Raw genomic sequence first — 16958 nt, forward strand, 5'->3', positions numbered from 1 at the left:
AAGTGCCTATGGTATAGTCTATATTAAGCATCTAAGAAATTAGCAGAGTTAACATTGGGATGAAAAGATGAAAAAGGTCCAGCTCCTGGAACAGGTTTGAGACATTGTTTTATTGAGAAGTGAAAATGTAAACATGCACACTTGTTGTCAAAAATTTTCTTGGACTATTACTTGACTATTGTTTACTGCATCTGTTTATGTCTATGCTTGAAACTTCTCTTTGAGGATGCAGCAAATGCTGGACCCTACTTCAGAATTTTTCAGAGATTGTAGGGAAATGCGCATCCTCTAATCTGGCTATTTCCATAATATTACCTCTGAATAGCACCACGTTAACAACACTGTCTTGAATGGTTTACAAGCCCTCAGAACATCCTATGGTCCTCAGTTGCTGCATTTTCCCCATCAAACCAAGTTAAGACAGTACACCCACAAAGAACTGCTTCATCCCCAGTGGCTTCCTCTTATCCCTTTAATGTTATAGAGGACTGTGAAAGAATTGTTTCTTAATAGGTATTAATTTTTATTGCCTGCCTATTCTAGTTATTGCCTGATTAAGGCATTGTTACATTATGGACCTGTAAAAGGTAATAGGCTTCTGCTTGACCCTCTGTATTTAAGAAGAGTGCCCTCTGCGGTGGACTTGGCCCAGTGGTTTGGGCGTCCGTCTACCACAGGAGAGGTCTGTAGTTCAAACCCCCGGCCTCCTTGACCCGTGTGCAGCTGGTCCATGCGCAGTGCTGATGCGTGCAAGGAGTGCCCTTCCACCCCACGTAGGGGAGCCCCACATGCAAGGAGTGCGCCCCGGGAGGAGAGCTGCCCAGCGCAAAAGAAAGTGCAGCCTGCCCAGGAATGGTGCCGCACACATAGAGAGCTGACACAGCAAGATGACGCAACAAAAAGAAACACAGATTCCTGTGCCGCTGACAAAACAGAAGTGGACAAAGAAGACGACACAGCAAAAAGACACAGAGAACAGACAATCAGGGTGGGGGAGGAAGGGGAGAGAAATCAATCAATCAATCCTTAAAAAAAAAAAAAAAGAAGAGTGCCCTGAATGACATACTGCAGGCTTCTCCTAAAGACACAGGGTATCAAAAATGGCTGCACATCAAAACCATTGCTGGGAGGTGGGGGTAATTAAATACCAAGGATTGGGTACCAACTCAGACCAAATATCAGAATATCTGGCTTTGGTATTTCCTATAAATTTCCCAGACAATTGTAATATACAGTCAGAATTGGAACCATCAAGCTGAATTGTGCACTGGGGCCCAGAGTCTCTAATCTTGGACTTCAAAATTAGCTGTGAATTGGGAAGGCTGGTTAACTACAGGAGCTCTGGAGTCAGGTAGATCTGTTTAAAGCTCAGTGACCTTGAACAAGTTACTTAACTTCTCTTTGCTAGTTTGCTTATCTGTAAAATGGTGTTAACCTCAAAAGACAGTACAAGGACACTTCCCTCAGCCTTTATCTTGTTCTTTGGGTTTTAACTTATCTATAAAATGCTAAGCATATAAAAGAAAATTGGGGACTTAAGCTATTTGCTAGCAGTTATCTATCCAACTAACTGAATATTGGTTTAGCTCTAGGTCTAAAATTTGTATATTTCTACATATTTGAGAGAATGTTCCAGTATCTTCCATGTACCATAGCAACCAGATCACTTCAAGAGGTTAGCTCGGGTGACCAAAAGCCAGTCATGAGTCAGTACTGAGGAAAGAAATCAGGGAAGCTCTCCAATGCTAAGTAAGAGTAGGCAAAGACAGAGCCAGGAGTAAACTATGTCAAAAAGAGAGTCAGCAGTTGGGTATCAAATCTGATCAGGTATATAAACCAGAATCCAATTGTTATCTTCACTGAGGACCTTTAGAATTGTCAGAGAGGAAAAGTACTAGAAACTGGGAAAAAACAGGTAACATACATTTGTAATTTGCTGGTTAGGGTCCCACTGAAAGACTACTTTCACGGGTGTGCTAATGCCGTTCTTAAAGCCATATATTGAGTCCTTTGTTTATTAACCCAAACATTTAGCTTAATTTTAAAGGTATTTATAAGCTAAATCCAGAGAATTTAGATTAAACTTTAATTCATGAGGTTAACTCTCTGTTAAAGAGAGAAAAAAAATGGGGGTTAGAGAGAGAAAGAAAGGCTGTTTAGACTCTTCTATTTTTACTTAAAGATAAGTTAAAAGATTTCAATCAGTCATGAAATACACAATAGCTTTAGTACAATAAATGTGAAATACAGGCTTATATGCCATCTTTAGGGATTGGAAGACTCAATATTGCTAAGATATCCATTCTCCCCAAATTGATCTACAGATTCAAAGCAATCCTAATCAAATCCAAATTCAACAAGCTTTTTTTGTTTTCTTTTCTTTTTGGTAGAAGTCAACCAGCTGATTCTGAAATTAACACGGAAATGCAAAGGATCTACAATAACCCACAATAATATTCGGGGTTAAAAAAAAGGTTAAAGGACTTCTACTACTTGGTTTCAAGACTTACTATAAACCTTTAGTAAATATGTCCCAGAGCAGGCAGGGCCACTGCAAAATGTCAGATAGCAAGATGGCACTATGGTATTGGCATACAGATAGCCAAATAGATCAATGGAAGAAAAGAGAGAACCCAGAAACAGAACACACACATAAAGACAATTGATTTTTAAATTTTAATATGTATTTTTTATTAGAGAAGTTGTGAACTTACAACAAAATCACACACAATGTGCAGAATTTCCATATATCATCCCTCTACCAAAACCTTGCATTGTTGTGGAACATTTGCTACAGATTATGAAAGAGCACCATCAGACTATTACCACTAACTGTGGTCCATAGCTTACATTTTTTTTTAATAGACAAACTTTGCTTTTTTCTCCTCCTCCTCCTCCCCCCTCCCCCTCCCCCCCTGCTGTTTTTGCTGTTTGTGCCCATTCACTGTGTGATCTTCTGTATCTATTTATTTTTTTGTCTTCTCTTCTCGTCTTTCTCCTCTAGGATTCACCAGGATTCAATCCTGGGGCCCTCTGATGTGGAGAGAGTTTCCCTGTCAATTGCACCACCTCAGTTCCTGGTCTCTGCTGTGCTTCACCTTGACTCTCCCCCCTTGTCTCTCTTCTGTTGCATAATCATCTTGCTGCATGACTCACTTGTGTGGGCCCTGGCTCAACATGCGGGCACTTGGCTTGCCACACAGACATAGGCTGTCCACATGGGCACTGGCTCACCATGCGGGCACTCACTTGGGCACTTCGCTCCCTATGTGGGCACTCAGCTCGCCACACAGGCACTTGTGCAGGATCTCGGCTCACCATGTGGGCATGTGGTCAGTGTATGGGCACTCGGCTCACTGTGTGGGCACTCGACTTGCCACGCAGGCACTGGTTTGCTGTGCAGGCACACTTTTCTTATCTTCTTTTTAACCAGGAGGCCCCAGAGATCACCTAACCTCCTCCTCAAATTGCTCATTAGCGTACATAAACATTATTGATTTTGTGTATTAATTTTGTATCCTGTCACCCACTGAACTTGCCCACCAGCTCCAGAAGCCCCTCCATAGACCCCTCAGGACCCTGCAGGCACAGAACCACATCACCTGCGAACAGTTAAAGCTCCACTCCCCCCACTCCAACCCAGATGCCTCCTACCTCTTCCTCCTGCCCGACCACTCCAGCCAGAAACCCCCAGTGCTATACTGATAATGGACATTCCTGATCTCAGTGGGAAAGCCCCCAGTCCCCCTGCCACAGAGCACAAGGCCAGCAGCAGGCCCCCCATACATGCCCTTCATCATGTTGAGAAAGCCTCCCCCAACTTCCATCTCCCAGAATATCCACATAATGAAAGGATACTGTATTCCATCAAATGCCCTCTCTGCAGCAATCAAGATGACCATGTGACCCCTCCTCCCAGATTTACCAATGCAATTCACCATGCTGACTGGTCCCCCTGTGCTGAACCACCCCTGCAAGCCTGATACAAAACCCACCCAATCACAATGAACAACTGTTCCAATGTGGTGTTGGATTCAATGAGCGAGCATCCTGCCAAAGATACCTGCATCCATACTCATCAGGGAAACAGATCCACAATCTTCTCCCTTTGTAATAACTGTATCTGGCCTTAGTATCTAAGTGACACTGGCCCCACAGAATGGGCATGGCTGTGCTCTCTCCTGCTCAACCCTCTGGTAGAACCTGAGAAAGATCGGCACTAAATCCTCCCTGAATGATTGGTAGAATTCACCTGTGAAACCATCCACCCCTCCCTGGGGAGTTGTCTGATGACTGCCTCAAACTCCCCAACCATGACTGGCCTGTTGAGGTCCCCCCCCCCCATCTCCAAGGACAGTGCAGGCCACCTACATTCTCCCAGGAGCGCATGCATCCCACCTACACTGTCAAGATCTGCTGGCCCACAGCCGCCCACAGCATCCTCTCATGATCTCTCCTACCTCTGTAGGATCAGCCACAATGTACCCATTCCCACCTCTGATTCCATTTATCTGTATCCTCTCTCCCTATCTCCCTGTCAATCCAGCCAAGAGCCCATCAATTCCACCAATCCTCCTAAAGAATCAATTTTTAGTTTTGTTCATTCTATTATTTTTGTTGTTATTGTTGTTTCATTCCTTCTGCTTGCTTTGGGAATAGTTTGTGGTTCTTTTTCTAGTTCCTCCAGCTCTGTAGTTAGGTAATCGATTTTATTGTTCTTTTTTTTTTTTTAAGATTTATTTTATTTATCCCACCCTCCCCACCCCTTGCTGCTTGCTCACTGTCTGCTCTCTTTGTCCATTTGCTGCACTTTCTTCTGTGTCTGCTGGTCTCCCTTTGTTGCATCATATTGCTGTGCCAGCTCTCCATGGGTGCGGGCCATCAGCTCTCTGCGGGAATGGGCCATCAGTTCTTCATGGGCGCGGGACAGCTTGCCTTCACAAGAAGGTCCTGGGAAGTGAACCCAGGGCCCCCCATATGTTAGATGGGATCCCAATCGGTTGAGGCACATCCGCTTCCCTTACCTCTTCTCTTTTAATGTAAACATTGAGAGCTATAAATTTACCTTTCAGCACTACCTTCACTTGCATCTGATAGGTTCTGATAATTGTATTCTCATTTTCATCTTTCTTCTTTGACCCACTGATTTATTTGAGTGTGTTGTTTAATTCCCATATAGTTGTGAATTTTCCCATTTTCTGCCTGTTGTTGATTTCCAGCTTTATTCCCTTATGATCAGAGAAAGTGCTTTGCATAATTTCGCTCTTTTTAAATTTATTGAGATCTGTTTTGTGACCCAACATATAGTCTATCCTGGAGAATGATCCATGAGCACTTGAGAAGAATGAACATCCATTGTTTTGGGGTGAAATGTTCTGTATATGTCTATTTGGTTTAGTTCATTTATATTATTCAAGCTGTTTCTTTATTGATCCTCTGCCCAGATGTTCTATACAATGATGAGAGTGATGTATTAAAGTCTCTAACTATCATTATAGATACATCTATTTCTCCCTTCAGTTTTGCCAGTGTTTGCCTCATGTAATCTGGGGCATTCTGATTAGGTGCATATAAGTTTATAATTTTTATTTCTTCCTGTTGAATTGCCCCTTTTATTAATATATAACATCCTTCCTTGACTCTAATATCAGCTTTTCTACTAAAGCCTATTTCATCAGATATAAGTATAGCTACTCCAGTTTTTTGTTTTGTTTTGTTTTTCTTGTTTATTTTCTTTTTGGTTACTGCCATGTGTGGAATATCTTTTTCCAGGCTTTCACTTTCATTCTATTTGTATCCTTGAGTCTAAGGTAAGTCTCTTTCAGCCTGCATATAAATGGCTCATATTTTCTTATCCATTCTGCCAGTCTGTGTCTTTAGATCGGAGAGTTTAATCCATTAACATTCATTGTTATTACTGTAAAGGTAGTTATAACTTCACCATTTTGATTTTTGGGTTTTATCTGTCATGTCTTATTCTTACCATGCTTTTTATACTTTTAATTACTTTTACTAATATAATCTTCATTTCTAGACTCTCTTCCAAGCCTCTTTCTTTCTGGTCTTTTCTTTACAGGCTGTAGCACTACCTTTAGTATTTCCAGCAAAGCCAGTATCTTTGTTACAAATTCTTTGTTTATCTGTGAATATTCTAAACTTGTCCTCATTTTTCAAAGGTATAAGATTCTTGGTTGGCAGATTTTCTCTTGCAATATCTCAAATATATCATACCACTGCCTTCTTGCCTCCATGGCTTCTGATTAGAAATCAGCAATTAACCATATTGGGCATTACTTGTATGTGATGAATTGCTTTTCTCTTGCTGCTCTCAGGATTCTCTCTTTATCTTTGGCATTTGATTTTCTGATTAGTATGTGTGTCAGAGTAGGTCTTTTCATATTTATTTGGATGGGGGTATGTTGTGCTTCTTGGACACACTTAGCTATGTCTTTCAATAGGGTTGGGAAATTTTCTAACATTTTTCCTCAAATATTCCTTCTGCCCCTTTTCCCTTCTCTTCTCCTTCTGGGTCACCTATGACACACTGGGTCACCTATGACACATATGTTTGCATGCCTATTGCCATAAAGTTTCCTGAGAACCTGTTAAATTTTTTTCTTTCTTTATCTGTTCTTTTGTATGTTCACATTCAGAGGTTCCATCTTCAAGCTCACTGATCCTTTCTTTCACCTCTTCAAATCTGCTGTTATATGCCTCCAGTGTATTTTTTATTTCATTTACTGTGCTTTTCATTCCCATAAAAGCTTCTATTTTTCTACGTATGCTTTCAAATTCTTCTTTGTGCTCACCAAGTTTCTTCTTAATATCCTTAATCTCTTTAGCCATCTCATTGATTTTATTAAGGAGATTTGTTTGAACATCTGTGATTAGTTGTCTCAACTCCTTTATGTCATCTGGAGGCTTAGTTTGTTCCTTTGAGCCATATCTTTCTGGTTTGTGGTATGGATTGTAATTTTTGTTGGTGTCTCAGCATCTGAGCTGTAGCCATTTGCAGTGATCCAAGTTGTGCATGCCAAGATCATCTGTGGTTGCTTGGTTCTCTCCCCATTGAATTGCCTTTTTACCTTGATCCACGTCCCCTCCTCCCCTGCCTGGGCAAGGATGGAGCCACAGGTGTGGGAAATCAGCTAAGCCATGTGGGTCAAAACTGACTGCAGTTGCCTAAACTGACTTGCAAAGCCTCAGATCCCTCCTCCACTGCCAGGAGCAAGGATGAGCCACAGATGTGCACAACAATCTTGTCCGTGTGGCTGAAAGCAACTGCAGTTTCCCAGAGAGGCTGAGGGAGCACTGTCCCTCTTGTCCTGTTAGGGGCAGGGATGGAGCCACAGGGGTGCCTAAAAATTAGTCTGTGTGGGTCAAAAGTGACTTCAGTTGCCCAGGGAGGCTAATGCAGTGCCCCAAGCTTCCTCCCTCCAGAGGTGGGGCTGGAGCCCAGGCTAGGACAGCAATCCAACCTGGATGGAAAGAAGCTGGTCCCTACCATCACTGTGCTTTTCAATCAGCATTTCTTCCCTTCATGCTGGGGGCAGAGTTAAAATGGAGGTTACTGGCCTTTTTCCAACTTTCAGGTTAAAACTTTAGTTTTTCTTAGGATTGGACTTTAGCCAGCTGAATTTACTAATCAGTAGCTGAAATCAGTGCCTGACCATCTCTTCCTCCCCCATTTTTGGGGAATGGAGCTTCCAACTCCAGTCAGAGAACAGTTCTCGAGGTGTCTCTCACTGCCAGCAGGGGATGGGCACCAGTCTCCACAGTGTGGCATGCTCTACTCACAGATCTTCATTGCAGATGGGCAGTCTCCTCCTTCTGTTCTTCCAAGGATGTTGCAGGATGCTCTTCTCATCTCATGGGCCCCCCAAACAGGCAATTTAGATAGCTCTGGCTGATTACTAATTGCACTAATTGCACTGTAGGATGAGTTGACTCTTGAAGCTCCCTACTCTGTCACCATCTTGCCCCTCCCTCAAAGCAACTGATTTTTAATCAAGGTAGCATATGTAAGAGGAAAAACCTGCCCTTGAATAACTAGAAGCCTGTGGGAGCTGAATCCAACTATAGCAACAATAAAGCCCAGGATCAGTTCAACTAGAAACTACATTGACTCAATGCACCAGACTAATGGCCTAGAACAAGAAGAAATGTGCCCTTTTCTGGGCATAAATACTATATGCTTCAGTCTCTACTGTTTCTTTACTCAAACTGTGAGGAATTCCACCAAGAATAACAAAGCATGAGAAAAAAAAACCATACAGGAAAATGGCACACATCATCAAGAAAAGAAAGGCTCAATATAAGATATAGATTTAGCCTAGATGTTAAATTACCAGACAGGAACTTGAAAATAACTTTAATATATATATAAAAGAATCCAGTAGATCTAGTTCATCTGCATGAACAAATGGAGAATTTCAGCAGAGAGATAGAAGTTATTTAAAAAATGAGCCAAAAATGGAAATGCTAGAGATAAAAAATATCTAACAGAGATGGAAGAGGAGACTAAAAACAAAGAAGTCTACTGAAGATATTTAGCAGGCTAGCCAGAGAAGAAGAAAGAATCAGTAAACTTGAAGACAGGTCAATAGAAATTATTCAACTTAAAATACAAAGAGGAAAAACAGTGGAACAGAGAGTCTAAAATCTGGGACAATATAAAAGAGGCTAACAGAATGCAGCTGGAGTCCCAGAAAGAAAAGAGAGAAAATGGTTCAAAATAAATATGTGAATATCTAATAACCAAGAATTTTACAAAACTGATAAACACCAACCGTAGTGAGTCCTAAGGAGGATGCACATAAAGTAAATCACACCTAAGCATATCGTACTCAAAATATGAAAAACAAAAATAGGAGGGAATCTTCAAAGCACCCAAAGTTAAAAAGACACATTAGACACAAGGAAATAAAGATAAAGTGACAGTTAACTTCTCATCAGAAACCATGGAAACAAGGGATGAGGTGACATCTTTACAGTACTGAGAGAAAAAAAACGTCAGCCAGAATGATAAATGCAGTGAAAATATCCTTCAAAATGAAGGCAAAATAAATATTTTTCAAACAAAAATTGAAAAAATTGTTTGCAGCATTTCTGTACAAAAAGAAATACTACATTTCTTTGGGGGCTGAAGGGAAAAAACAACATACCCATCTTTTAACCTTCTTTGAAAAAAATGTCTAGTATACAAGATATATGGCAGACGCACGTTTCTTTAAAGGAAACATACAACTTATCTCACAAAACAAAGCATTTCCAAAAAACCTAACAAATGCCTATTTGGTATCAAGAACAAGTTATTTTATTTTTAAAATTTATTTCTCTCCCTTTTCCCGCCCCCCAGTTGTCTGCTTTCTGTGTCCATTCCCTGTGTGTTCTGTGTTCTCTTGTATTCTTGTCAGCAGCACCCGGAATCTGTGTCTCTTTTTGTTGCATCATCTTGCTGCATCAGCTCTCCGTGTGTGCAGCGCCATTCCTGGGCAGGCTGCGCTTTCTTTCACGCTGGGCGGCTCTCCTTACAGGACACACTCCTTGAGGATGGGACTCCCCTATGCGTGGGACACCCCTGCGTGGCAGGGCACTCCTTGCATGCATCAGCACTGTGCTTGGGCCAGCTCCACATGGGTCAGGAGGCCTGGGTTTGAACCTTGGACCTCCCATGTGTTAGGCAGAGGCCCTATCTATTGGGCCAAATCCGCTTCCCAAGAACAAGTTATTTTCAAATATTCTGAACTATTTATTGTAGTAAGTCTGGCAAGAAAAAATTTGGCAATGCTCTGTTAGCTTTAAGCTTATGTTATTTATATATGATATATAGAAAATTATTCTCAATATATTACTTGTACTTCTTTTCACCAAAAATTATATTAATCACAATGATTATCTGCTTTTTTCATCACATTTGTGTTTCAACTTACTTTTAAACTCAAATTTATCCTGAAAAATGTGAAAAATTTTCCCTATTAAAGGGCATGCCACTACCAAAGAATGTCCCCAAGGACATTCAAATTTGTGTGTCACAACTTCTGAGGTCACTTTGCAAAAAATAATTTCCAAAAATGTTTTGTTCATAATCGAAATAAGAGCAAACTTTCAGGGTAGTGGACTTGGTGCTGATGCGCACAAGGAGTGCTGTGCCACGCGGGGGGGAGCCCCACCCGCAAGGAGTGCGCCCCATAAGGAGAGCTGCCCAGCGCGAAAGAAAAGTGCAGCCTGCCCAAGAATGGCACCGCATACACGGAGAGCTGACACAACAAGATGACACAACAAAAAGAGACACAGATTCCCAGTGCCACTGATAAGGACAGAAGCAGTCACAGAAGAAACCACAGCGAATGGACACAGAGAACAGACAATGGGGGGTTGGAGGGGGAAGGGGAGAGAAATAAATAAAAAATAAATCTTTAAAAAAAAAAAAGGGCAAACCTTCACAGATAATTATTCTGAGTCACTCTATTTGTTCAATATGGCAGCCTTAGTCACTTGTGGCCATTGAGCACTTGAAATGTGGCTAGTTCTAATTTAGATGGGCTATAAGTACAAACTACAAACAACATGTCAAAGACTTAGTTGGAAAAAAGGATATGAAATATTTCATTAATGACTCTTTATATTGATTACATGTTGAAATGATATTTTGGATACATTGAGCAATGTAAACTGTTAAAATTATTATAATTTCATCTTTCAAACACTTTAAACATGAACACTGAAAATTAGATACGCAACTTGCACTGTACGTCTATTTGGACAGCACTGGTCTGGAGCAGTGCTTCTCAAACCTGAATATGAATATTCTCAGCAATTTGTCAAAGCAGATTCTGATTCAGTTAGATCTGGGATATTTCTTGAGATTCTGAATTTCTAAAAAGCTCACAAATGATGCTAATTCTGCTATTCTCCAGCCTACAATTTGAGTAGCAAGGGACAAAATGATCTCTCAGAGCCATATCAAATTTGTGTTTATATAACAAAGCAGAGATCAGCAAACTACTGCTTGTGGCCCAAACTGGCCCACCACCTGTTTCTATAAATAAAACATTGTTGGAACACAGCCACATCCATTCATTTACATATTGTCTATGGCCGATTTTGCTCTAGAACAGCAGTGTTTAGTACTTATGACAGAGATTCTAAGGCCCAGAAAGCCTAAAATATTTACTATCTGGCCCTTAACTGAAATTTGTCAATCTTTTACAGAAAGTTTGCTCTAATAAAGTCTAATATGGTATGTAAGCCCACATTTTAAAAAGGAAAGAAAGGGTCATTTTATGAACTACTTACAAAACATGCACATAATTCACCAAAATAATAAAACTAAATTTCTATTGAAACACAATAGACAGGTGTATTAGTCAGCCAAAGGGGTACTGATGCAAAATACCAGAAGTCTGTTGGCTTTTTATAAAGGGTATTTGGGGTAGAACATACTGTTACCGGGCCATAAAGCATAAGTTACTTCTCTCACCAAAGTCTTATTTCCACACGTTGGAGCAAGATGGCTGCTGATGGCTGCCAGGATTCAGGCTTCCTGGGTTCCTCTCTTCCCAGGGCTTGCTTCTCTTTCCTCACAACCAAAGTCCTCTGTGTGCTTACTTCCTGGGGCTCCAACTCAAGACTCCAGCATCAAACGTCAACATGAAAACCCCAACTCCGTCCTTTGCCATGTCTTTTGTCTGGGAGTCCCCACCCACCAAAGGGTAGGGACTCAACACCCTACTGATGTGGCCCAGTCTTAAGCCCTAATCATAATTTACTCATGCCCAGGTACAGACCAGTTTACAAACATAATCTAGTATCTATTTTTGGCATTCATTAACCATATCAAACTGCTACAACAGGGTATACCTTATCGTATGATCTGGGAACCACCTGCATCAGAATCAACCTTCAGGAGTGTCTTTAAAATGCTGAAATATGGATTTTCCTCAGACCTAACGAATCAGAATCTGAGAAGTGGGCTCCAGGAAGCTTCACTTGTAATAAGCTCCCCAGGCTGATTTTGATACAATCTAAAATTTGAAAAACACTCTCCTAGAGTTTATTAGATTTCTTCTTTTACCTGGCCTTTCCTGAGTTCATCAGAAGCAAACAAGATTTTGATATCAGTAAAGAAGCAAGACATACCTTCTCTGGTGGATGACTGGCTATGAGGGCTGTAGCCCTTTCGGTAAATATATTTGTTGAATACATATTTTGATATCCTGCTGCAACTTTTTCACCATCTCGAAAATCAAGAGCACATCGAGTGACATTCAGGGCCTCAATTAATGTACAACGTTCATGGGAATAGTAGTCTTCACTACCTAGGAGATATCCTACAACAAGAATGGAAGATGAAAGTAGTCAGCATAGCATAAAACTTGTTAAACAAACCAATGTTCAGCATTTCGTTGCTTAATGCAATTGATTACAAGTGACAAGGCTAATCAAATAACAAGGTTAATCAGAGCATTATTTCTTAACATCTCTATATTTGATAGCAGAAGGCGTTAAAATGTTATTGTATAAAACTTCAAATTCATTCCCTACTCAAGTCTTAGAACAAGAGCTCTGTCATATAACTCTAAAAGCATATAGGTGATTCCAAGTAAATATGTTTAAAAGAAAAAAAGAATCAGAGTTCAAATTCAGTAAAGATGGTAACATTTTAGTCCTTAAAAGTTATCTAATATCTAATGGCAAAAATAACAAATGGTTAATGTGATTTGTTATAAGTTTTACTCTGAGACGGTCATATAAATAAACAAAGGATTCAAATAATGTTATTTACATTCTGAGACTGGCTACAAATTATTTCTTATAAACTGCTCTGGGAGGAGTCATCTTTAGTCAGATGCTGACACCCACTGGTGAAAGACACAAACTTTTCCAAACAGGATCTCTAGATATTAAGAGCCAAAACATCACTCTAAAATTCAGTGCTCATATTGGATTTTTCTGCCTACAATGCTCTTAACTTCTCCCAAAATTTAAATATAACTAAATATCTATCCTACCATTTAAACCAAAAATTGGCAAAAAAAAATGGGTTGTCCCAACTAATAGTTGCTTTGCAAATGTTCCATATTTCCCTAAAATATTAAAATAAGCTGATAGAATGATTGCATTGATATGAAGTGTTCAGAATAGGCAGATCCATACATAGAGAAAAAAGATAGAGGTAGATAGAGACAGAAAGTAGATTTGTGGTTGCCTAGGATGGGAGGGATGGGGGAAATGGAAAGCTAATGAGTATGGGGTTCCTTATTTGGGGATGAAAATGTTCTGAAATTGTATTGTGGTGATGGTGGCACACCGTGTGAATTCATTTAAAAAACAATGAATATTACACTCTGGGTGAATTGTATGGTATATGAATTACACCTCAATAAAGCTCCTAAAAAGAAATAAGCTTACCAGACTCTTAGATATCTCCTGACAAATACTGGTTATTTAACCTTAAAATGAGGATGATAAAATTGACCCAGCCCTTTCCTCAGTACTAAATTTTCCCTGTAGACACATTTAAGAGCTTTACATAGCTTACATGATAAATAAATTCATTTTTAATTAATTATTCCCTTTCCAAGGTCCTGAATACAATTCAAATCCTGGTCTTAAGATAACTTTTTTATATGATAATCTTTTATCTTACATATGTATTAATAACAGAAACAGAAAGCTAATGTGTTTGCTAATTAACATGTAATACAATTTACAGAAATGTATCTACAAAAATAATTTCAGCCATTGTATGGGTAATTAAAGCAATAAGGATACTGGGATTCCATTTTGAGTTTTGAATAATTACTGGGGATAGTACTTGAGGAAATCACTTTTGGTTCTTTATCTGTTTATACAAACTGTTTTCTGCCATTTGGGAGCATATATACATAAAATACACTTGATTAACAGATGTATGAACAATAAATAAAAATATATTACAAATAGGACAGTTCCAGAAATAGGAATAGAATATGGCCAAATTGAAACGATGCAACCATGTGACAATCACACAGAACTTTTCATCATTACAGTGATTCACACATTTAAGCTTACATGCTGACCCTAAAGAAAATGGCAGCCTATGACTTTTCGGGGGAAAAAATTAGAAAATACTTTTTGAACAACTAAGTCTCTGCTTTATTTAACAGCTTCACTGAGAAATAATTCACAAACCACACAATTCACCTACTTAAAGTATACAATTTAGTGGTTTGTAGTGTATTCACAGAGTTGTGCAAGCATCACCACAAGCATCTGGCTGCTTTTTAAATAACATGTGAGTCATAACAAATAGCTGCATGATCATCAGAACCTCCTTGTCCAGCATACTTCCATACAAATGAGGGGGTTTCTCTGTTCATCTAAGTCCAAGTTAGGTTTCTTAATTCTCATAAAAGGATGATATCATTTCTACCTTCTGTGTGCTTGAATTTTCAAATACATAAATTGGTTTTTAATCAAAATATCTATAGTCCTCACCTCTGTTGAAGAGTAGATATTGACCTAACCTTTATGATGTTCAGGCTCTATTCCTCTAGAATTTCCAAGATGACAAAAAGGTCTTATACCTAAGTCTAATTTTTAACAGCCACTTAAAGATACTGAGGATATATTCAGATCCATCAAGAAAAAAGGCCACGATTGATGAGTGATGTCTGCTGACCCAGTTGGAAGTGGGACACACATGCTCTCATGCCTGATGTCCTTGCATCTTGATTTTAACCCTGGATTCAACAAAAACACTTCAGAGCTGTGTGCTTCTACTGCACTCTTTTGGCCTCCCATATAATCACTTTAACTGAATTACACTTCAATGCTTTGGCCCTAGTATGCATGAAAGAATGCCTAAAGAAACATCTACAAGAAGACCACTATTTTATTACTAAAACGATGTTTGTAAGGATTCTGTCCACCTCACCTTTAAAGGGACCCAAAAGAAGAAATTTCTCTTACATCTAAGAGCCAGAAAATGCTTTACACTTCCTAAACATCTGGTTTCCATTTATCTTATGTATAATGTGACTCTTATAGCCTTTTTTTTTTTTTTGCTAAGAAATGTGTGACTTGAATGTGTATTCTGCCTAGAGCCAAGCAGTTTTTGTGGTTTCCTTCCCTTCTTCCTTCCTTCCTCCCTCCCTCCCTCCTCTCTTTCTCTCTTTCTCTCACTTTCTTTCTTTCTTTTGTAATTTGGTAACTATTCTTTCTTTTTCTATTCACCATTCTAATAAATTTATACTAATTTTTTATTACTCTTTTTAAACTTTTAATATATGTTCCTTTGTGGACATGGCAGGTTGTAAGCAAATGAAGAGATAGATGGGAGGTTAGTAGGTAGCTAAATAGCTAGACAGAAAGATAGCTCAATATAAAAAGAAATTGTCAGAAAGATATATAGCTGCTGGTAAGATAAATGTGTTGTTAAGACAGTTCATAACAGGTTTAAGGAGAGCAAATTTTAAAAACAAACTTTAAGTTTCATGTTTATTTTTATAGGACTATCAAATCCATAAAATACTTTGTATTATTTCCTATTATCCTCATATGATCATTTGTTATATACCCTCCCCATTTTATTATTTAATCTTTCTTTCCCAACTTAGTGATTTCATAAATAGATCTCACAGATGGAGAAAAAGATGCCAATAGAATAGTCATCACCGACCACCCCCAGAAAAAAAAAGTCTGAATATAGTCCACAGGAAAAAATATATACATACTGAATCTTTGTGGGACAAACGATCTAACATTGGATTTTGCCTGGAATTGAAAAATATATATCAATCTATACTCCCTTTTGATAACACGGTTCTCTGAGAGTAGAATGGTCTCCAATGAGGAGGCAAGGTCCAAGGTGGCATTTAGTACCCTGGCAAAGGTCACTGCCTACCACCATGCACTGAGCACAGAGCCACGTTTATGGAGGCAATGTTATAGAATGGCCCCACTGTGATGCTGACTGATTCATTCTGTGTTCAAGTTTCCAGTTATTTCATTTCCTTACAGTTGTGCTTTACGAGATGGCTGCAGTTAGTCTGAGTCGTAAAGAAAATGTGCATTTTCATTACCAAAGTAGGTATCAAATCCTCGGTGGGTTGGAAGGCATTCTTTCCGGTACATTCCCAGGTGCCATTTTCCGACCATGTGGGTAGTATAGCCTGCTTCTTTTAGAAGCTGGGGCAGGAGTTTTTCATCCAGAGGAATACAGTTGGGCTGACAAGGCCAAATTATTTGGTGCTGTAAACCCGTATGGATCTTAAAGAGATGAACATAAAAGTATGGATTAATGATGTTGAAACATTCTGAACAAGCAGATAAAGGGGCTGCCTAATTTATTGGTCATACCTGTAGACTTGGATGTTTAACTATAGTTCCTATAATGGTTTAAGATATTTCTGAAGGCAGTTTACTCCCTTAATCAAATGAGGTGATGGACATAAACAGGGCTTGAAAAATGAATAGTTGCATTCTAATAAACATAAGATATTTTCAAGAAATATTTACCAAAGCACTATGTTAAAAAACCACTAACTTCAGTTTCACTTCCTACTTCAAAAAAGTAGCAATAACATGAGGTATGGATCTATCAAGAAAGTGTTCTAATCCTTGCATGTACAGAAATAGGTGTTTGATTAGAAGCAGCTTCTGTTATCTTGCAAGATATTTTAAAGGGGTATTTAACAGTCAAATAAAACCAATGATTTCTATTTCTTATTCTACTTCATATAAACCGTAATCTCAAAAGAGAGTTACTAAAATTTTCTTTGGAATAAAAGAACCTAAAATTTCAAGGAATAAAATTCTCCTTCTGTGGGTAAGCCAAACGGATTGGGAGTATTCCACACACATGCCTCTTGTACAAGAGCCATACAATAACCTTTAAGAAACAACCACTTGTTGAGTTTTGGTATAATATTAAAACAATATCCACTGTTAAATGAAAAGGCTATTAAAAATAT

The 16958-nt window shown here is 39.0% G+C and overlaps 1 protein-coding gene across 4 annotated transcripts in view; it reads right to left on the reverse strand.

Moving 5' to 3' along the window:
• ARSB (arylsulfatase B) overlaps positions 1 to 16958 on the reverse strand; it is a 344495-nt gene that overhangs the window by 313726 nt on the left and 13811 nt on the right. For all 4 annotated transcript variants that reach the window (XM_058275266.2, XM_058275258.2, XM_004449669.4 and 1 more), the window contains 2 exons: positions 16068 to 16254; positions 12142 to 12332 (listed from right to left, as the gene is read on the reverse strand). In XM_058275266.2, coding sequence (XP_058131249.1) covers positions 12142 to 12332; positions 16068 to 16254 — 378 coding nt within the window. The remainder of the gene's footprint in view (positions 1 to 12141; positions 12333 to 16067; positions 16255 to 16958) is intronic.

Source organism: Dasypus novemcinctus, chromosome 2 (assembly GCF_030445035.2).
Source record: "Dasypus novemcinctus isolate mDasNov1 chromosome 2, mDasNov1.1.hap2, whole genome shotgun sequence".
NCBI lineage: Eukaryota > Metazoa > Chordata > Mammalia > Cingulata > Dasypodidae > Dasypus > Dasypus novemcinctus.